This window comes from Lacerta agilis, chromosome 6, assembly GCF_009819535.1.
Source record: "Lacerta agilis isolate rLacAgi1 chromosome 6, rLacAgi1.pri, whole genome shotgun sequence".
NCBI classification, from domain to species: Eukaryota; Metazoa; Chordata; class Lepidosauria; order Squamata; family Lacertidae; genus Lacerta; species Lacerta agilis.
In genome coordinates, this window is record NC_046317.1 from 5219688 (window position 1) to 5241788 (window position 22101).

Sequence of the window (22101 nt, forward strand, 5' to 3'; positions counted from 1 at the left end):
TCTTGAGCTGGATTCATTATATACATTATCCCATGTAGTTCAATGGCCAAGCTGTTTCATTTGGAATCCTGGAGTCCTGGATTCAAAACCCCTGTTGAGACGTGAGTGTGGCAGTTCATAAAAGCCCCCTTATGGCCTTTGTGATACTGTAAAACACTTCAGTCAGCGTATGGGGTGAATGGTGAATGTGTTGCAGGTTAGAATGCTCTATGAGAATGAACAAAATGTCTCTGACCCTAGAAAGAAAAGAAAGCAGAAAGGCTAAGCTAGAACCCTTTCCATGGCCTGAATTAAGAGATCAGACATAAATATGAAACTAATAAAAGAGTAAGCTTTCTGTTAAACCTATGCAGCAAATGCACACTCGAACCCCGATATTTAATCCACGACCATAATCGGGAAAATTACCAAATTGCAAAAAGTTTGCGATTGCTTTGTTTGTAGGTAATTACTGCACATCATAGTTACGACTGGGGCCTCTGTGTCCATCACCCTTGCAGCTGTCCCTCATTTTTTAATCACATTTCTAACTTCAAGGGACAAGGATCTGGGAATTCTGATATTCTGGTAATCAATATAGTTCTCTGGTCCTCTTGGGGGTGGGATCTTGTTACACTTTTTGAGGTGGTTCTCCATGTGGAAAGGTTTGGGTTTTTAATCCTGTTGTACATTATGAGGAACTTGTTCAGTATTTGTTGCAAACCACCTTAGAATCATAGAATTGTAGGAAGGGACCCCGAGGGTCATCTAGTCCAACCCCCCTGCAGTGCAGGAATCCTGTCTTGAGAAAAAAAGTGGGGGACATAACTTTTTTTTTTTAAAGGATACTTCCTAATCCACTGATTTCCGTAGTAAATTAATAGTCTTTTTGAACTAGTCATTTTAGTGCATCATTTACAAATCGGCCTTATCATAATAAGCAACTCATTTGAAGCTCCTGGAACGATACTTATTTCAGTTTTTGCAGTTTCCTTACAAAACAAAGCCTTCATATTCTGAGATGACTATTCTGTTTTTGAAAATCTATAGGGTTTCTGGGTGGTGTAGTTATCCCCCGGAATCTATTAAAAGTGCAGCTTAGGGGTGGGAGCTGATACCTAATAATGGTTTTGGTTACCAGGAAAGAAATACTGTGCCGTGCTGAAGCTGTAATTAGTAACAACAAAGCCTGCTGTTGCTTCTCTCTCTAATTGGAAAGAAGGCAAAACATGGTTTGGGGGATTCCCTTGTGTTTTGGAAAGCTGTAATTGTTGCAAATGAGGGAAAGTCAGGCCTGAAATGAGTCCTTGGGAAGAGAAATTAATGACCACGACCTGTTGAGAAGTTTACTTTTTCTGCATCTTTGCATATGCCAGATTTTAGTGTTTGTTCATTAGGGACTATCAGCTCTAGCAAAAGGCAAGAGGAGTGAGAACAGACACTGGGAATCTTCTAAGTGCCTTAAGATTTGTTAACTCAGCTGGTACCGCAGCTGAATATCCTTCACAATGAGTGAATACTAGATTCTCACACTCCATATAGAGATGTATCTTTGGTAAGAAATTGTTTTTTTTACTTGTTTCTTATTGATAATGAATTATTTTTATTATTTAGGTTTATAGATCTCAACTCTGCTGTTCTTAATGTAAAATGATGATTTCCCCCCACCCACCCAAAGTAATCCTTTAGCTCAGGCATGGCCAAACCTGGCCCTCCAGCTGTTATGAGACTAGAGTTCCCATTATCCCTGACCACTGGTCCTGTTAGCTAGGGATGATGGTAGTTTAAGCTAATGAATTGGATATCCATGGCTGTATCCAGTCATCCAGTTGCAAGGCTCTCATTTATTCCAATTAGGCTTACTCAGGAAGTATTTCTAGCAGATTGATAATGCTATTTGGATGTCTGAGTCTTGGGCCACCCCTCCTGGTGGTAAAATATGTACTTGTGATTTGTTGAAGAATTTCTGTCTGGCTAGAGAGCTCTGGCTCCCAGACCAAGAGGGGAGGCACTGTTGTGAAGAAGAGTCTTCAGTGATGCCTTGTTGTCTGATGCCCTGCCATAAGATTGAATAGCTTCTTTTGCCTGATAAAGTACAGTGGTACCTCGGTTTTTGAACAGCTTAGTTCACAAACAACTTGGAACATGAACACTTCAAAACCAGAAGTAGGTGTTCTGGTTTTCGAACTTTTTTTCAGAAGCCGAATGTGCTCCATTTTGCACCCCCCCCCTGTGTTTCCTGTTTCCTGTTGCGCTGCTAATTTGCGCCCCCCCATTGCAATTCAAGCCTTCTGTTTCCGATTGCAGTGTTCTGAGGTGATATTTGGAGCTTATATTTGGTGCTTTTGTTTTTGCTATTTATTTTGCTTTTTTGTTGTGAAGCTTTTTCAGTTAATTTGTTTTTGTGACTGTGTGGTTCCAGTTCAGCTACTGAATGATTGATTGATTGATTGATTGATTGACTGATTGGTTGTGTGACTGTGGAAATGGATAAAAGCCCCCAATCCAAACAATGACTATCATCAGTACAGGTAAGAATTTTTTATTATTTTAATTTTTAATATCTACAGTACTGTTTTATATATATTATAGTACAGTACATTGATTATTGCTTTAATTTTATGGATCAGTGGTCTTGTTAGATAGTAAAATTCATGTTAAATTGTTCTTTTAGGGGTTGTTTTTAAAAGTCTGGAACCGATTAATCTGTTTTGCATTGCTTTCTATGGGAAAGCATGCCTTGGTTTTGGAATGCTTTGGTTTTGGAACAGACTTCCGGAACGGATTAAGTTTGAGAACCAAGGTACCACTGCATTGTTTTGCCCTTGCATCCACATCCCTGTTATAAGTTGGCTGTTCAAGAGCACTTAACATCTAACACAGACGGGGGGGAGGGGCATTTGGAGAAACAAAGTATTCACACTCTGCTTCCTTCCCTCCCGTATTTCAGTTGCTCCACTTAAGGTATCAGGGGTGATTATGTGCATGTGATTTCTTGTTGATTTGCGCTTACCTAAGGACCCTAGAAGACCCTAAACCACAGAGCCTAGGGCTTGCTGATCAGAAGGTCAGCGGTTCGAATCCCCACGATGGGGTGAGCTCCTGTTGTTTGGTCCCTGACTTGCCAACCTAGCAGTTCGAAAGCACATCAAAGTGCAAGTAGATAAATAGGTACCGCTCTGGCGGGAAAGTAAATGGTGTTTCCGTGCACTGCTCTGGTTCACCAGAAGCAGCTTAGTCATGCTGGCCACAGGACCCGGAAGCTGTCTGTGGACAAACGCAGTCTCCCTCGGCCTATAGAGCGAGATGAGTGCCGCAACCCCAGAGTCGTCCGCGACTGGACCTAATGGTCAGGGGTACCTTTACCTGTTCCTAAGGACCCTAGAGGCAGTCACGAAGATTCCCCACCTGACTATGAACAGAGTGGGCCCACCCATTAGACAAAGGGAATGCCTTGCCTAGCCGACGGATGGAAAGCAGTGGTGGATCACATTCCTTTTGCCTTTCTGCCATTTCCTCCTGCCTGAGGACCAGCCTGCCTTTGTTTGACCAGCTGGCTACCTAGCTGATGGGCTGCCTTCTGCCTCTTCCACTGCTACTCTCCAGGCAGCAACAGCTTACTAGGCTTCTAGAAGTGTTTCCGCCATGTATCTGCCATAACAAGAACGAAGGATCCTTCCTTGCATTGTTGATGACATGGGAGAGCTCCATAGTTTATTATAGCAAAAGTAACCAATATTTGTCACTGCAAAGGTGGCAGTTCCCAGGCACTCTCAAAGACTGCCCATAATTCTTCACTCTGAGGAACAGCCCTTTCTTCTCCAGAGGGAAATGACTTCACAAGCAGAAGCTGGTGTGCAGAGAGGTGATAGTAGCTGGTCTGTCTTGCCTCAAGGGGCAAAATGTCTTGTTTTGGCCCTGACTGTAAGAGAACCCCTCAATTTGTGAATGTAATCATGGAAGCTGATTGATCAAGCAGTTTCTCCCTCATCCCACAAGCATAGAATTGAAAAGTCACTTCCTTTCTATAGAAGGATGCCCTTGGGATAAGGGAGCAACTGTCCCTCATGTTGATGTGAGTATGCTTGAAGTTTGGGACTTATCTGGATATTCTTAATGTACAGATCTGCTGGCATAAGTCATTGAGCTTCCTGAGGCAGTGGATTTTACAGTGAGTACCGAGGGGGAGACACTGGGCTTACCACTTCCCCAGACCCTCAACCCAAATGGTCTATCTTTCCTGGACTTAAAGTGATTTCATCCTAATGAATTGCAAACAAGGTATGAAGTAGGTAAAGGTAAAGGGACCCCTGACCATTAGGTCCAGTCGTGTCTGACTCTGGGGTTGCGGCTCTCATCTCGTGTTACTGGCCAAGGGAGCTGGTGTACAGCTTCCGGGTCATGTGGCCAGCATGACTAAGCCGCTTCTGGTGAACCAGAGCAATGCACGGAAATGCCGTTTACCTTCCTGCTGGAGCGGTACATAGATAAGGCTTGGTTTCTAGACCCTTGATCATCTCGGTTGCCCTCCTCTGCACATGCTCCAGCTTGTCAATATCAGATGAGTTTGAACAAGGGCTTAAAGAAACATGTGTCACAAAGATCCCAATTTCAGGAGTTTCTGTACCACTTTGAGGCCACAACTAGACATGATCCATGACCATGGGCAGGATCTCTCACATTTAAAAAAAGGGGGGGACATGGTAGACCTTGTAGTATTTTAAACCTATACATTAAGGCACATTCTGTTTTCAGGATGTTTAATGGGTCATTTTCCTTACAACCTGAAAATTCTTAGCTGCTGCTTTCTGTCTTTGTACACTGAATGTAAATCCAATTTCTGTGAATTTTGCAGTCCAAGGGAGAGGGGATAAAACTGAGTCATTGTCTTGCTGAGCTGCTAGATCCATACTGCTTTGCTATCAGGTGACCAGTCAGCTATATAGAAATTCTGCCTGGCTGCTAAGAGCGAGAATCTTTTCAGTTCTTGGAAGAAGAGACAGCAACAAAAAATGACTGATTAAGTAATACTCTGGTTCCTATGTCTTGGAATGTATGCCCAAGATCACTTTCTGCAAGCTGCTGCTGAGTTCTCCTGGCTGGAGAGATGATTGCACCAATGAAGCCAACAGTTCACGAATCTCCAGGTAAAAACTAGACGAGTGAACAGTAACCTAAAAGATGCCTAATAATAGATTTCTGAAGTATTTCTGAAGTTCAAGGTGCTGTGTACCTGGAACAGTTGAAACTCAGTTATTCTACTTATTCATTCCAGGAGAGATTAATAATAAATATTTAATGCTTATTAATGCTATGGATGAATAATAGATTTTACGTGTTGGTGCACTAGGATAATGACCTCTTTAGTTGTGTAGTGCAGTTAAGTCTTAAAATGATTGACTGCTAGAGGGATCAAACTTCTCCTTGAGCAGAATTGAGCCCTTTTTATCTGATGAGATATCAACTGTGAACCTCAGTCATTCAAAGAATCTGCAATGCACCAATTGGGTTAAGTCGGCAGAATACATCTATTCTGGATGGGAGAAGGGAAAACTTTTGAAGCAGTTCCAGTGAAGCAGATGGAGTTATCAAATTATCTCCATCTTTCACATTGGGGGTCTATTTGGAAGATAGGTAGGAGCTGTAGGTTAAGGTGCCTGATAAGTCAGACGATACGAGTTAGGGTTTTTTTTTTATATATTACCTTTCTGATTTCTTGTTAGCATGGAGAGACAAAACTTCTAGCTTTTGTTAACTCTTGAGGGATGATTCTGAGAATCCCTACTTTATCCAAGAACTGTAATTCTCAGAGTTACTAGGGGAGAGTGATTGATCATTTTCATGTATTCGGTTTAGATCTATGCCATAAGCTGAGAATGTTGTGGCCTATGGAACACATCATACATTTAAAGCACATGTCTTCCTTGAAAGAATCCCAGCAACTATTGCTCCCCCTCCCTAACAGAGCTACAATTCCTAGCTATTTAAACAAACTACAGTTTCCAGCATTCTTTGGGGAAAACCACATGCTTCAAATGTGTGTTGAATGTGCTTTAAATATATTGTGTAAATTTGCCTTGAGTCACAAATATCTGAAATGTGATACTGAAATTCTAAAACTATAATTTAACATGTAGTTAAATTATAGTAACATGTAATATAATTTAACATGTATAATTTAAACCACAGAGCCTAGGGCTTGCTGATCAGAAGGTCGGTGGTTCGAATCCCTGTGATGGGGTGAGCTCCCATTGCTTGGTCCCAGCTCCTGCCCACCTAGCAGTTTGAAAGCATGTCAAAAGTGCAAGTAGATAAATAGGTACCGCTCCGGCGGGAAGGTAAACAGCGTTTTCGTGTGCTGCTCTGGTTCACCAGAAGCTGTTTAGTCCTGCTGGCCACATGACCTGGAAGCTGTATGCCGGTTCCCTCGGCCAGTAACGTGAGATGAGCGCCGCAACCCCAGAGTCGGACATGACTGGACCTAATGGTCAGGGGTCCCTTTACCTTTACCTTTTAAATGGTCTTGTTTCCGGACGCCCGCAGTAGCTCTGACCTGTCATATGTATGCTGTTTCATATACTGAGTTACTTTTTAAACTGATGATATTGTATTGCAGAACAGTTACAATTTTTCATTTATCTTTTTAACAAAAGAACAAAACTTCGTTAACTTTTAAATCAGTGTAGGGGAGGCTCTTGCAAAATGCAACAGGTATAGTAGAGATTTCAGCATTGAGTAATAGTGTGAGAGGAACTGAGCAGGGATGCTTCATATGTGGATTAGTGTATTCTAAGCATTTCCCCGATTTGCATCTGTAACGGTGTGTAACCTCCGAGGTCCTTGCCACCCCCATATTATATTACAGCGAGACGAATAACTTCCTTCCTTTAAAATCTGTGCAGTTGAAATTAAGAATCACGGCTACAGGTCCTGTGAACCTAATGCCAAGTTTGGGCCTAGAACAAATTTATCTGTTTAAAACGTAAATCCCTGTAGAGCAAGGATTAACTGGAGTATGGACACATAATCTTAACTCTCAGTACACTGGGTCCATAATCCCTACATTTTTATTCTTAGAAATGCATTTACCATCCCACACAAAATAAATCTCTTTAGAAAGGTTTTTAAGTTTTTGTCATTTGAACAGGTGGCTTGTTCCTTTTCTCACAAGTAAATGCAAGACAAAAGGATTAACACCCCATTTCCAGAGAGACCCCTCCTAATTTCCCCACCCATAGATTCAGGGATAGAACAAGTTGATGCCTTGCTGATGAAAGTAGGCAGTGCCCTACATCTGATTTATTTTAATAGATACTTGTTGCTAAAGTAGATCCTGTCTCATGCAGATGACCTTATTTTTCAGATTTTCTTCTTAAATCTTCATATTAGCCAAGTGCACTGTTTAACTAAATTGAGTTTAACTAAGGTTAAATATTTTAATTGATTGGTTGATCAACTGATGTTCTAGTTGATTACATCAGGGGCAAATTTTAATTGATGGGTCAGGAGTCAATTGTGCACTTCTATTTTAAAGAGTCTTTTGGCAACTGTATGTAGTATGGAATGAATAAGAAAATGTTAAAGATGACCTTATAACAATGAGTAGTACGTTTACCTGTAAGTTACCTGATATTTCAGTGCCTCAAACAGGAATCCATTTCCCAGCCCTGGCAATATGCATGTTTATTACCGTAAATCTAATTGATTTAGCCAAAAGATCCAATGGCAAATGGGACTAATCAAAACAGTCGTTTGATTGATGGATGTTAGCAAAGAGTGGACGAGGCAGGGGAATGGATCCAGCTGGTGAGTCTGACTGCCTATGAACTTTCAGGTGGTTTAAACTGCCACTGGTTTAAATAAGGTTGATTAAATCAGCCTGCAATTAAAACAAACAGTTTGATGAACAATTCGAGTCCTTAGTTGGAGAAGGCAAGGCAGAGCATGTTGTTGTTGTTGTTCAGTCGTTCAGTTGTGTCCGACTCTTCGTGACCCCATGGACCAGAGCACGCCAGGCACGCCTATCCTTCACTGCCTCTCGCAGTTTGGCCAAACTCATGTTAGTAGCTTCGAGAACACTGTTAGTAGCTTCGAGAACACTCGAAGCTACTGTCGAAGCAGAGCATGTTAGCTATCTTCATATTAGGAAACCAATCCATGTAACAGGCTTGTAAATTGCCACTGTGCAGTGGCAAGTAAAGATCACCTTTAGCTGATTAGGGGTTGCAAAACCAAACCGTGACCCTATTGTGGTTTGCAGACTTCCAATGAGCTGTCCTAAACTCAACCAGTTGGAAGGCCGCGTCATGAATGTGCTTGATTTTTGTGGAAGACCCTTGACTCAGCATGGCATCAGCATAGGCTTCATAGTTTTACTCAGATTTAAGTCCTGCAGACATCGGTTAGATTCATTCACGGTCAGTTGTGAGTGGAATTGCAGCCTTAAACCGTCTTTATTTATGGAGTTGGGTCATAGTTCAGTGGTAGCGCACATATTCAGAAGGTACCAGTTTCATTCATTAGCATTTCCAGTTAAATAGGTTTCAGGTAGCAGTGCTGAGAAAGGCCTCTATCTGAGAGCATGTAAAACCCTGCTAGTTAGAGTTAGACCCATGGTGTTCACTCAGCGGAAAGCAGTTGCGTATGTTCATATATTTGGTAATCCTACTCAGTGGCTTGAGTGATATCCTGACACACACTAATTAATCTTTGTAGCGCCTCTGAGCATTAGACGTTTTAAAAAGTTACTGAAGCAAGGTGGTTTTTATTGGATTTTGAGATTCTGCTGCACCCCTAAGGATTTGGTTAACATGCTTTGGAAACATAAAAGCTCAAGCATGTCCTTAATTATGAAACAGCTTAAACATGAGCTGGAGACTTGTTCCACCATGATTAGAGGGTAGTTTTATATTTTTTTAAACCATACCAATACCTTTACCTTGACAATTACTCTTTATATATTTGGAATGCGTACAAAAATATGAATTGCTATAGATTATATCAGCAGCTCACTTGGGACATCACTTCCTGAAAAGAAACATAAATGTATAAATGTTTAAGTTCTTGGTTCATGAATTGGTTTAAAGAAAAACAAAGTGGAAACAGGTCAGAACAGAGTTAAAAGATAACATTCAACATGGTGTAGCGAAACATCTAATCAGCAGCCCTTGTGATTGTGCTTAGATTATTTATGAGTAATAATAATAAATTTTCCTCATATGTTACCAATAAAACAATATAAAGTATTGGCATAGTAATGAACGTGAGAAGGGGCTTCAAAATGAAGATAGTAATTTATGTTAAAAGTTAGATTGAGCCAGAAATTGAGACAAATGCTGTTGGTATGTGTGAAATAGTTAAATTATTGCTAGAGGTGTTGTTAAGGGACACGGGTGGCGCTGTGGGTTAAACCACAGAGCCTAGGGCTTGCCGATCAGAAGGTTGGCGTTTCAAATCCCTGCGACGGGGTGAGCTCCCATTGTTCGGTCCCTGCTCCTGCCAACCTAGCAGTTCGAAAGCACGTCAAACTGCAAGTAGATAAATAGGTACCGCTCCAGCAGGAAGGTAAACGTTGTTTCCATGTGCTGCTCTGGTTTGCCAGAAGCAGCTTGGTCATGCTAGCCACATGACCCGGAAGCTGTACGCTGGCTCCCTCAACCAGTAAAGCGAGATGAGCGCCACAACCCCAGAGTCATCCGCGACTGGACTTAACTATCAGGGGTCCCTTTACCTTTAGAGGTGTTATTGTTTGGTACAGCTTAAGACGTAGTTGGAAACAGGCTCTTGCTTGGTTGACTGTGCTGAGCAAAAATTGCCTCCAGGGCAAGGGAAGAGGGTCCCAGTGCCGTCACGTGGAGGGAAACTGGTGATAGTGCTGCTGGTAGCTGTTGACTCGCTCAAAGCACTCTGTGATGACTTTGTGCATGCATGGTGCTGGGGAAGAAGAATGCCCTTACTGGCAGAAGACTCAAGGTGCTCTTAGCCAGGCAGCAGCATCCCTTTGCCTCCCGTGCCATCACTAAGGGGATTGTGTCCCCCTTGTCCCATCCACCACAGCAGTGGCACCCTCCTCCTGCCCCATAACTCTCAGCATGCCACATCACCAGCTATGACTGGCAGTCAAGTGACTAGTAAAATATTTCATGGTCTCGAAACTTCTGCAGACTTACTTGCAAGGTTGGCTTTGTGGTCAGGTTGTATTGGAAATGGGAATGATGGTGCTTTTCATTCTACACTTTGGGCATACCTTAACAAAAAGCTGTGAATCTCAGATCAAGGCCTTGGGAAAGCCATCTCGCACTCTTGAACCATTGTATGCGTGAACTTTTAATAAGGCACATTTCAAAGTACCCAGTATTTCAAGCGAGATGGAGCAAAGGAAGTTTATACCTTTCCCTGCCTGTAGAAGTTTATACCTTTCCCTGCCTGCAGAGAAAACTGCAAATAGATTCCTTTCATCAAACCAATGTAATATATAACCTTTGATTATGTCCTTAAGGCTCACCTTTTATAGCTATATCATGGATGCTGCAAAGAGATTGGGATAGATGGGCATTTCATAAAACGTTTTAAAATGCACATCTTTTTCTAGTCTGGGAAGCTGCAGTGCAAGCAGCTGCAAATCTTGTCAAAAGCTTTATGAATTGGATGAAAAACAAAACAGGGGAGAAGTGAACTTGAATGAAAGAGAGCACAAAGACCTTAAAACAACAACAACAACAACAACAACAACAACAACAACAACAACAACAACCATGAGCAAAGGAAGGCTACCACCATTTTGAGCTGCATAAGTACTTCTGTGCCTAAATGGGATGATAGTTCTCTTCAGTAGTTTAACTTCCTTCATAGGATTGTGGGGCCACAGTGGCATAACTAAGCTCTTTGGAGCAATGACAGGATGCAATTATGATAATAATATTCCACACTTCTCCAACTGCTGATGTCAGCAGGTGATGTTGGGTTTTTTTTTGTGTGTCAAACCCCTGCACTTGCAGGGGAAATGTTGCATTCTCTCCACAGAAATGCTGGTTGAAGGATAACTGTCCAGAGCTTACACGGAAATAAATATCTGGAGCTCTAGTGCTGAGGAAGATAAATCATAACCATAAACTCCTTCAGAGGATCTCTGTGTTGCTCCTAATAAAACTGAGGATTTTTATAGTGCACTTCCTGAATATTCAAATTACTTCACATACTTTATCCCAGTGGTCTTCTAATTGGCACAGCAGGCCAAGAAGCTCAGAGTAAGCCAAAATGCTTTTGTGACATTGCATTTGCCCACACATTGCAAGTGCTTTGAAAAGTCTTAACACTTGAACATAATTTGGTTTGCTGCTTTCTCAATTATAGCCTGAAATATGTTATCAGAAGAATCCACCATTGCAGTAGAGGCGGGGGGGGGGGGGAGCAGGGCAGGTGTCCTTGGGCAGGCTGCCAGTACATGGGCTCTTTTTAATCCACCCACCCAAGTCTGGCATTACAAGTACCATCTGGGTCTAAAATGCCCTCAGAATGGTGCCACTGTGGAGCATTCTGGGAAAATAAAATGGTGGACTTTTAAGAATGGTGGTGTTGTTGCTGCCTGTTCCATTGCCTGAGAGGGCCCACCAACAAAGGAGGGTGCCCACCAGAGGGCACTTTGCCCAGGGCCCCATCAAACCAGAACCAGTCCTGAAAAAGAGAATACAGATTTTGAGAAGCAGAATTCCAATTACGTTCTTTGGGTCAGGATGAGTTCTTCTTCAAAGAGGAATCTTAGAATCATAGAGATGGAAGGGATCCCAAGGGTCATCTAGTCCAACCCCCTGCAATGCAGGAATCTCAATTAAAGCATCCATGACAGATGGCCATGCAACTTCTGCTTAAAAACTTCCAAGGAAGGAGAGTCCACAACCTCTCGAGGGAGATCGTTTCACTTTCAAAAGTTATTCCTGATGTTTAGTTGGAATCTCCTTTCTTATACCTTGAAGCCATTGGTTTGAGTCCTACCCTTCAGAGCAGGAGAAAACAAGCTTGTTCCCTCTTCCATGTGACAGCCCTTGAGATATTTGAAGATGACTATCATATCTGCTCCCAGTCTCCTCTTTTTTAGGCTAAACATACCCAGCTCGTTCAACAGCTCCTCATATGGTTTGCCTTATAGACCCTTGATCATCTTAGACCCTTGATCATGCCCTGCTCTGCACATGTTGAATCAATGTTTTCTGTAAAATATCAAGTTACAAAGACACGGGGAAAAGCTGTAGCTCAAGTGGTAGTGTGCATGCTTTGCATGCAAAAAGTCTCAAGTTTGATGCCTGGTATCTCCAGTTAAGGCTGGGAAAGACCTTTTCCTGAAACCCAAGAGAGCTGGTGCCAATTAGGGTTGACGGTACTGAACCAGATGGGCCAACAGTCTGACTTGGTGTAAGACAGCTTTCTACGTTTCTATGCATTTAGAAAGGTTGATAATTTTGAGCAGCAGTGCTGGAACCTTTGATATGCTCCAAGATGAGTGACAGCCTCTTCTCTGGAATATGTAACATGAACACACCAGGTTTGATTATCTCCATCCCTGAGATAGCAGGAGCAATTACTGGCATTTGTAGCTGGCCATTAGCTGTTGGAATGCTGTTTAAATGCCAGGCACAGCCAATTAGGCTTGGTGACAGATAGCAGCGCCTGGAGTGATGTGGAAACCAAGGCCCAGTGAATCTGTCAAGTTCACTCAGTACACCTTAATGGTGCCAAGTTTTGCCTTCCTAGCATGACTTGGAAATTGTGTGAATTGAGGTCGAACATTCTCTTCCTCCTAAGGGACAATTACATATGATGCCCATGATATCAGCCACAAGGGTCACTGGGTGACTTTAGGCAAGTCAGCCTTTCCCATTCTAATCTACCTAACCCAGGGGTCAGCAACCTTCGGCTCTCCAGATGTTTCGGACTACAATTCCCATCATCCCTGACCACTGGTCCTGTTAGCTAGGGATCATGGGAGTTGTAGGCCAAAACATCTGGAGAGCCGAAGGTTGCCTATGCCTGACCTAACCGGTGTGTGTGTGTGTGTGTGTGTGTGTGTGTGTAAGGATAATACTTTCTCTGGAGTGCAAATTATTAATATATGCCCCATATGATCAGTTGGAATATTTAGGAATTATGGGAAATGCCTAATTAAGTGGAGCTTGCAGCAGTGAAGCCTCTGGCTGTGATTCCTTGAGCTAATATGTGGTAGCACAGAATATTCTGTAGTTTTAAGGAGCAGCATAATGTGCACTCCTAACTCTCTAGGGGAAGGGAATTTTTGGCTGGGATCAAAACATAACATTGGGCGCAGCCAAGGACTGAGAAGAGGTGCAAGGACATGCAGTCCAGAGCAGGGGTCAGCAACCTTTTTCAGCCGTGGGCCGGTCCACCGTCCCTCAGACCTTGGGGGGGGGCGGACTATATTTTGAAGAAAAAAAATATGAACAAATTCCTATGCCCCACAAATAACCCAGAGATGCATTTTAAATAAAAGCACACATTCTACTCATGTAAAAACACGCTGATTCCCAGACCATCCATGGGCCGGATTTAGAAGGCGATTGGCCCACATCCGGCCCTCAGGCCTTAGGTTGCCTACCCTGGTCTAGAGGAAAGGAAGCCAAAAGAAGGGTGTAATTAGCTAATAAAGCGGAACCTGAGGAAAAGACCGATTGGAGAGCAAGGCTTGAGGGAACGGAGAAAGGGAACTGCAGCAAAGGTTAGTCATAGATGGTGCTCTGAAGAAACGTAAGGCTGGGAGCATTCATGTTCAGGAGATGCTGAATAACAGAAAGCGGGCAGAATGTTTTGAGGTGTGGTTTTGCTGCAGGATAGTAAAGTGGGACAAAATAGCCAGTGGTCTGAAAAGCAGGATCTTGAGGCCAATAAGAAGAAAGGAGGAGAAAGGAGAACAGCCCCAAAACAGTTCGTAAGAGCTGGAGACTAGAGGGGTTGGGCACTATTGTCAGGAAAGGGAGGAAGCCAAAGTGGGAATTCTGCACACTATGGCTTCTGCTTTCACTGCGATATTTCAGCCTCACAATTATAACGGAGAATGAGGTTCATAAAGCAGTAGATGGCAGTTTTGGGCTGAATTTCATATATTGATCTGAGACAACCAGCCAATTCTTTGGCTGCTGATGTCTTTGGTGAGCTTCCTTTCCAGGTGCAGTACATCTTGGTGATACTACCATCAGCAGTTCTAGTCTCAGCTACAGTGGGTTCGTGGGAAGCAGGTCGCTGTCCTCTCTGAACCTATATGTCCCTTCTCTCATAAACTAGTCACATGTCTCCTGTCGCTACATTATTCCTTCTTTGCTCTTTCTGAAATCATCTGTAAATAACAGTCTCAAATGTGCTTTGCACAGCTGCTACTGTGACAGTTTTTTTATTTAAATTAAAGACGATATGTTTGCAAGGGAGCTTTTATATTTAACTATTTAGAGCAGGGTTTTGATTTTGTTTTTACGGGGAACTGAATATTTCACCAACAGTCTACGTTTTCCCCAACCTGTCCAAATCAGCTTGTTTGCTTTGCAATATCTGGAATGAAGCTGTGAACCTTTTGTCTCTCACCCACCCCAGTTTTCTGTCATCACTAGGTTTGTGGAAAGCCATTTCCCTGAGGTGGATCACTTTGGGAAGCTCCTGTGGTATTTCAGGAATCCTCCTGTTCTTTGCAGGTTAAACAAGTTTAGAGCCTCTCAGATTACTAGAAATATGTTCCATTAACACTAAAAAAAATGAAGCTGGAGTTTAACTCATTCCTAATTGTGAGCGGCAACATCATTTTGGGAAACATCATTTGGCAAACATCATTTGGCAACATCATTTTGGGAAAGCCTTAGTAATGAAAGCATGGGATGTGGAATATTTCTCAATTGTACAATGTAAGATTTAGTGCTTTAGCTTAAATAGGAATTACTGCTGAATGTGTTGAGAGAGATCTTGTAAATGGACATTATTTCTGTGGAAATGTGCCATTCGTACCAGAACTATAAGTTTTCTGAGATGCTCAGAATATATGCTCAGATATATCCAATGCCACATTGTGGAAGTGATGAAAGGAAAGAGAAGGAACCATCAAGTCACATTGGTCGGTCCCAGAACAGGAAGCACAAGGTGCAGGAAATGTTATTTTCCATTGGACCTACTTCTGTTGGTTGAAGAGTATGCTAATAACAAACATTTTACTGCATTGTCAAAGGCCAAAATGAATATTTAAAAATGAATATGCAGGATTGAGTTGCACTGATTCCTCCTTCAAGTAGAATGAGTCACTCAAAGCCTGCATATTCCTGTGCTTGTGTGAGTGTGCAAATGCTTGGGGGTGGGGTTGGTGCCATACTGGGTCTTTGACCTGGGTGGGGGAAAAGCCAAGTTTCGCCCCTGATTTATGTTTCATCATGCTCCCACTGATGACATCAGAACCATGCTGGAGTTTCTGAAATTCAAAGAGCTTGGAGGGAAAGTCACAAAAACAAACAAACAATAAAAAACCAAAACAAAATAAAAAATAAAAAATTCCTTCCAGTAGCCAAGAACAAACTTAGTTGCTCTCTAAGGTGCTACTGGAAGGATTTTTTTTTTTTTTTTTTACTATGGCAGACCAACACGGCTACCTACCTGTAATAAAAAACCAGTTTGTATTAACTGAACCCAATTCCAAATTGAGGCGACAGGAATTCATCCACCAATACTCTGTTGTATAAGTTCAGTCCCATCTCCACAGTACAGCAGCTTCTGCAGCCCTAATGATGGTTTTAGAATGCAGAAATCACTCTGAGCCATAATTAAGCTTCAGGTTGGTTTTGTTTTGATGAGCGTTTGAGAAGGGGGTGGGGGTAACTTCCGGTTTATAACTGTTTGCTTGGTTAGCTTCATAGCAGCATGATTTCAGCATCCCAAGACTTGTCCGGAGGCTTGTTCCCTGGGATTTTCCTTGTGTGCAGTAGCAGACGGTGGGCTTGTCAAAGCTGCTGTTCCTACTTCTGGCAGAGGGGAGGGGGGAAGTCTGAGGGCACAAGGGCTGTTGCATAAGTAGGAAAAGAACAGAGGCTTATCACAGATCTACATTGCGCTGTGGGGTGGAGACATGCACCACAAGGAAGGAGAGATCATGTATCCGCTGAATCGGAAGGAAGAAAATAGGAATATCCTAGTTTTGAAGACGTGCAGGAGCTGCCAGTAGGACAGTGGGAAGCGTGTGCTCAGCTTGTCTTCAGCCCATTATTAAATTACCGCGCCAGGCAAAGGGATCTTTCCTCTACGCAGGATCTCTCTGCAACTCTGGATAGGCAGGTGGGAATTGTTGTGGGGTCCTTTTAAATGATTCAGACTTGATGTTTCGTTCTCTGCAGTGGTATTGTCATGTCTTTAATGTAGTGCATTAGCAGCAGAAGACTGGAGTGTAGAGGTGCTTCCCCCCCCCCCCTTCTCTCAGCATATTAAAAAAAAGAGATGTTTTTGTCCTGTATGTGCAGCAACAAGATAGTAGAACACCCTCCTGTTCCTTGACTTCTTCCCCATGCTTTTTAAAACACCTGACAATAAGTGGAGTGGGTGGCTGATGCATTTGCCTGTGTTCCACTTACTTGTCGAGAGTTGTTTGCTTCTCTGAGTTGCGGGGAAAGTGCTGGGTGGAAATAGTTCTCCGCTTGCCTCAGTGTCAGCTAAAACTTTTTGTCATAGAGTTTGCCTTCCTGTCAGAAGTCTGGTGCTCCTCATTTTGGCATCCACTCTGTTCAGATTGGATTAGTTGTGCCGATGGCATCTTGTTACATCTGTAGTTGACCAGCAATTTAAAGGGAGCTGCTCTTTCATTAGCTCATGTTTTGGCTGCCTGACGCCGCCTTCTCTTATTCACATGTGCACACCCCTTTGGGGAGAGGAAAATGAAAAGTCCGTCCCTGTTAGTTTGCCTTGGTTCCCACACACACACACACACACACACACAGGATTCCGGCACTCTCCCCTGTCCTGGGAGAGAACGAGCTCAAGAGAAAGGGTAGCTATTGTTCGACTGCCCGGAGCCAGGGAACTGGATAAAGAAGCTTGGCCTCAGTTTTCGTCCTGGCTTTTCTGCATTCCACACTGTCCAAGGCAGAGGACAGACAAGGAGTGTGGCTGCCGAAAGTGGAGCTGTTAGACAGGGGCTGGCATGCGGGCAGGACCATGACTGAGGCACCAGCAAGGTCACAGCATGCAGGTTTCAGGTAAGGTTTCCATCAGCAAAAACTTTAGGGGCATACCAGAAAGCCTGTTGAGGGGTGGCGAATGTTGTATTTTTCTTTCCTAAAAATAAGTGCTTTCCTATACTGTCTGTCTTGTATCAAACAGCTGTTTTTTTCTTCTTTTATCAGTGACTTTCATATCCTAAGTGAAAGGTTAAGAAAGAAGAGCCATCGCTCACTTTCTGCTTCCTTTTGAAATCTGAAAGTGTTTTGAAATCTGAAAGTGTTTTGATATCGCCTGCTCTTGGTTTTACAAGTAGCACCAGCAGCACAATTCTATGCATATCTGCATACAAATAGATTTGCTGAGTTCAGTGGGACTTAGATTTAGGTGTTTATAAGATTGTGGCCTTAACTATGTTATACATTTGCTAAATATGGAAGTTGAATGAGCGAGCTACAACAGGTACAGTGCTGGTTCAGTATGAAAACAACTTTTATTCTCCTTCTTTCAATACGTCATTAAGAACACATGAGTTTCCAGAAAGAAGTTGCTGTAATTAATATGTGTGTTCAATTATTCCAGGCCTTTTAAAATAGAATATTGGCCTAAAGATTCATAGAGGCTGGTGTATAAGGGTAAAAAAAAATAATCACTATTTTTACATAGAAAATACATGCAGTTGTGTTTAAAATATGCAGCCTGCAGCTGGCACGATTAACATGTAATCAGTGTCAAATTGTACCAGGCAAAGCTTCCTGCTTTTCTGTGAAAGTGGAAAAATAAAAGCTGTTCTGGAAACTTAACAAGTTGTTCATAGTATGTGTTCATGTTACGAAGTCTCCTGTTAAGCACTGTGATCTGTTAAAATACACCCTGGTTGGTCCCTGTCAGATAGATCAGAATTTATTTTTCTGTGCATTTTGTGCTAAAAAGTTAATTCAACTTATGCTAGATTTGTAGAGTTAATTAAGGTGTTTTTGAAGGTAATGGCAAAATGGCTGCCCGTGCTATGTGTTGAAATTGCTGCTATTTTCTGAATCAAGCTCATATATTTTTATGGGTGAAAAATAAATGTAGAGCTTGCTGAAAGTGAGATCCTCTTCTTAATAGTTGGAGAGCAAGGAATGTTAAGAAGGGGGAGATGGTCACCTGACACAAGGTCATCTCTGTATCAAAAATCCCCACTTATCTTTCGACTCTAGTTTTCCAGTATATGCCTGGTGGTGACCTTTGCTCCCTGGCTCTGTCACTCAGCCATCAGATTTCCTGCTCTTCCCTTTCTCTCCAAATGCCCTCTTTGCTTAGAATTGCCTCCCTGATGCTGATGCTTTTTTATTTCCATCAAATTCCTCCCTAAAACATATATTTCCAATGTAATATCCTTAGTCCTCATCCCCTACTGAAATGAAGCCCTAGTACGTGCAACTGAACCCACATTCTTCCCTTCCCTTCCTTATCCTCATTCCTATCTTCCTCCCCAACCCCCATTAGCCTCTCTCTCAGCAAATTTTAAATCACAGGTGAATAGCCTGTGGCCCTAGGACAGCATGTGATCTTTGATCTAATTTCATATGGATATCAATAGGGCAGACAAGAGAATAAAGTGTGACCCCACCCACTCGCTTTTGGCTCCATCCCTAACCACTGCCAATATACAGCCCCAAGATATCCCTGAAGAAATTCAGTCCTCCCCACTCCCATTTTAGATTACAGGGCAGGGACCTATCTGACTTGTGTTTTTAAAGTATCATGGAGCATACTGTATGAACAACAACAATAAAAATACGCATTCATTTAATTTCACGTATGAGTCACTTCCTACAAAACATCTCAAAGTGATTTGACGATAAAAATGTATGTGAAAACAATGTTAGATCCAAATACAGGTATTGTTGTTGTTGTTTAGTCTTGTCTGACTCTTTGTGACCCCATGGACCAGAGCACACCAGGCACTCCTGTCTTCCACTGCCTCCCACAGTTTGGTCAAACTCATGTTAGTAGCTTTGAGCACACTGTCCATCCATCTTGTCCTCTGTCATCCCCTTCTCCTTGTGCCCTCAATCTTTCCCAGCATCAGGGTCTTTTCCAGGGAGTTCTCTTGTCATGAGGTGCCCAAAGTATTGGAGCCTCAACTTCAGGATCTGTCCTTCCAGTGAGCGTTCAGGGCTTGTTTCCTTCAGAATGGATAGGTTTGATCTTCTCTCAGGGGTCTCCTCCAGCACCATAATTCAAAAGCATCAATTCTTCGGCGATCAGCCTTCTTTATGGTCCAGCTCTCACTTCCATACATCACAACTGGGAAAACCATAGCTTTAAGTATATGGACATTTGTTGGCAATGTGACGTCTTTGCTTTTTGAGATGCTGTCTAGGTTTGTCATTGCTTTTCTCCCAAGAAGCAGGCGTCTTTTAATTTCGTGACTGCTGTCACCATCTTCAGTGATCATGGAGCCCAAAAAGGTAAAATCTCTCACTGCCTCCATTTCTTCCCCTTCTAAAACCTCCACTTAAAATGCTCATTTGGAAAAGGACGGTGCCTGTAATGTAACAGGAGGGCATTCCAAAGGGTGGTTGCCGCCACACAAAGGCCCAGTAGCAAGATCATATGCAGTGGTCCTCCTGATGAGGATACTTGTCTGCAGGAGGTCCTCTCCTACAGAGCACAGTGGTCAGTTGGCTATAGATGGAGTGAGACAGTCTTTTGGCTGTCCTGGTCCTGAGCTGTATAGGGCTTTGCATATCAGGACCAACTAATTGAACTTAGCCCAGTAACTGATTGGAGGACACAATGTTGTTGTTGTTGTTGTTGTTGTTGTTGTTGTTGTTGTTGTTGTTGTTGTTGTTGTTGTTGTTGTTATATTTATTTATGCCCCCCTTTCTCCAAGAACCAGGACTCAAGGCTGCTCACAAAAGCTAAAACAAACATGGCTAAAACACAGGAAGCTAAAAATATCTCTCCCATCCTTCTGGCAGAAATATGGCCTGCCAAGCAGATCCCTCCTGTGTAGCTATTAAAAGCAGAAGCAAAAGACACATGCTACATGTCAGCATGGCTGAATGTGGTCACAGGGGCAACAGTTGACGCCTTCAGAGCCCTTCATTTCCCATTAATAGCCTTTCTGGCTGCAAAGTCGTTGCTGGCAAGTTGGAAAAGAGGGGAGACACCATCACTATGTCATAGGCCAGGAGTTCTCCAGTGCGGTGAACCTCGCTATGTTTTGGAAAAACCTGATTGCTGCAGGAGGGGAGCAGCTAAGGCAGAGTTTGCTTCTCTTGTGGAGCGAGGACTATGGTCGGTGGCTTTCTATGAGGAGAACAAGGAGGGGCATCTGGAAAATGCACCCAGCACAGTATGTCATGATGTTGGGTGGGTACAGCACCCCATCAGTGCTGCTGACTGAGAAGGGGCAGTACAGTGTATCTGTCCTAGCTGCCTTGGAAGAACCTTACTGGAGCACAGAATCCTGTGTGGTCTGCAATAAACATCACAGCTGGGTATAGAATGATAGGCCAGGATTTTAGCTGTGGGGTCTTAAGATCTAGAAATAAACACAAGAGAGTTAGGGTTGAACGGGGCAATAATATGTTATTATTTCAGTTATATGTTCTTAGATATATACCGTATTTTTCCATGTATAAGACTAGGGTTTTTTCCTTAAAAATAATGTCAAAAATTAGGGGGCGTCTTATACATGGGGGCATCTTATAGATGGAAAAAATACAGTAGTTGCAATGAGGTTTAATTGATTTCACAGAATTGTAGAGTTGGAAGGGACCACGAGGAGTCATCTAGTCCAATCCCCAGCAACACAGGAATCCTGCCCACAGCTGCCCCTGACCCCTTGCACCTGAGGCTTTTATCTCAATAATCCATAAAGTAAAGGTAAAGGGACCCCAGACCATTAGGCCCAGTCACGGACGACTCTGGGGTTGTGGCGCTCATCTTGCTCTATAGTCCGAGGGAGCCGGTGTACAGCTTCCAGGTCATGTAGCCAGCATGACTAAGCCGCTGCTGGCAAACCAGAGCAGCGCACAGAATCCACTCAGCAGCTCCGTGCAATAGGTTGTTGCTTTCTAAGACTGTTCAGTTTGTTAGTGTGTGAGGTGAGTTTTCAACCAATGATGTTGCAGCTGATATACAACAGCCACTATACAACATCAATTCTGTGTGATTTATTTTGGCTTTTTAATGTTGGATTATTTAGTTTGCCTCTCAGGTTAATTATAAGGCCTTGCGGCGGGGAGCTGGGCGGCGGCACCCAGGCCTCGCAGTGCCTGCTGGCCTATAGCGATGCCCTGCTCTCCATCATCGCCACCGTCATGGTGAGTCTCTCGGAGGGCAGCAGGGCAGCCGAGTCAGGCGCGTCCAGAGGGCGGCGAGGGGGAAGCAGGCGCGCCCCTTGCTGTGGGAGTGGGGGTCTTTCCCCGCCACGCGCAGAGGGCGGGTGGAACTGATGCAGGTGGCCGTTGTGAGAATTTTCACTTTCTCAACTATCCATTCTGTATGCTATTGATTGCATGTCTATGGCTCTGAGTTTTAGGAGAAACCAGATCCTTACCCAAACACACAAACTCTGCACTACTCTGTCCAAGCGCTGACATTTGGCTAATTGATGCTTGGGAAGTGCCTCCAACCCCCGCTTTTACCTGCCCCACACCTGGTGGCATAGAGGACTGGTGTGCCTGGCTTGACTAAAATAGCTCAGTGGGCCTCGAGAGCCACAAGTTCTCCATCCTGATCGAAAGCAGCAATAGGTAGAGCTAAGAATGATAGTAACCAAACCTTGTAACACGTTGTGCATGTACCGGTATATAGAATACAAAAGAGAACAGCACAGTTGTAGTTGCATAGATTTTCAGCAGCAGATGAAATTCGCTTTTCTGCACTCTGAGGCTCCATCCCCTTTGCTTCTGGTCACCTTGTGTGTAAAGTTTGCAT

At 43.2% G+C, this 22101-nt stretch overlaps 1 protein-coding gene across 8 annotated transcripts in view; it reads left to right on the forward strand.

Moving 5' to 3' along the window:
* RASAL2 (RAS protein activator like 2) overlaps positions 1-22101 on the forward strand; it is a 241206-nt gene that overhangs the window by 130093 nt on the left and 89012 nt on the right. The window contains exon 1 of one of the 8 annotated variants that reach the window (XM_033151275.1): positions 5084-5126. The exons of 5 other annotated variants lie outside the window; for them this stretch is intronic. In XM_033151275.1, the coding sequence (XP_033007166.1) occupies positions 5087-5126 (40 nt within the window). In that variant the 5' untranslated portion in view covers positions 5084-5086. Of the gene's footprint in view, positions 1-5083; positions 5127-16219; positions 16288-16962; positions 17202-22101 lie in introns of those variants that run through there. 2 more of the 8 variants (XM_033151279.1, XM_033151278.1) reach the window with 2 other exon arrangements.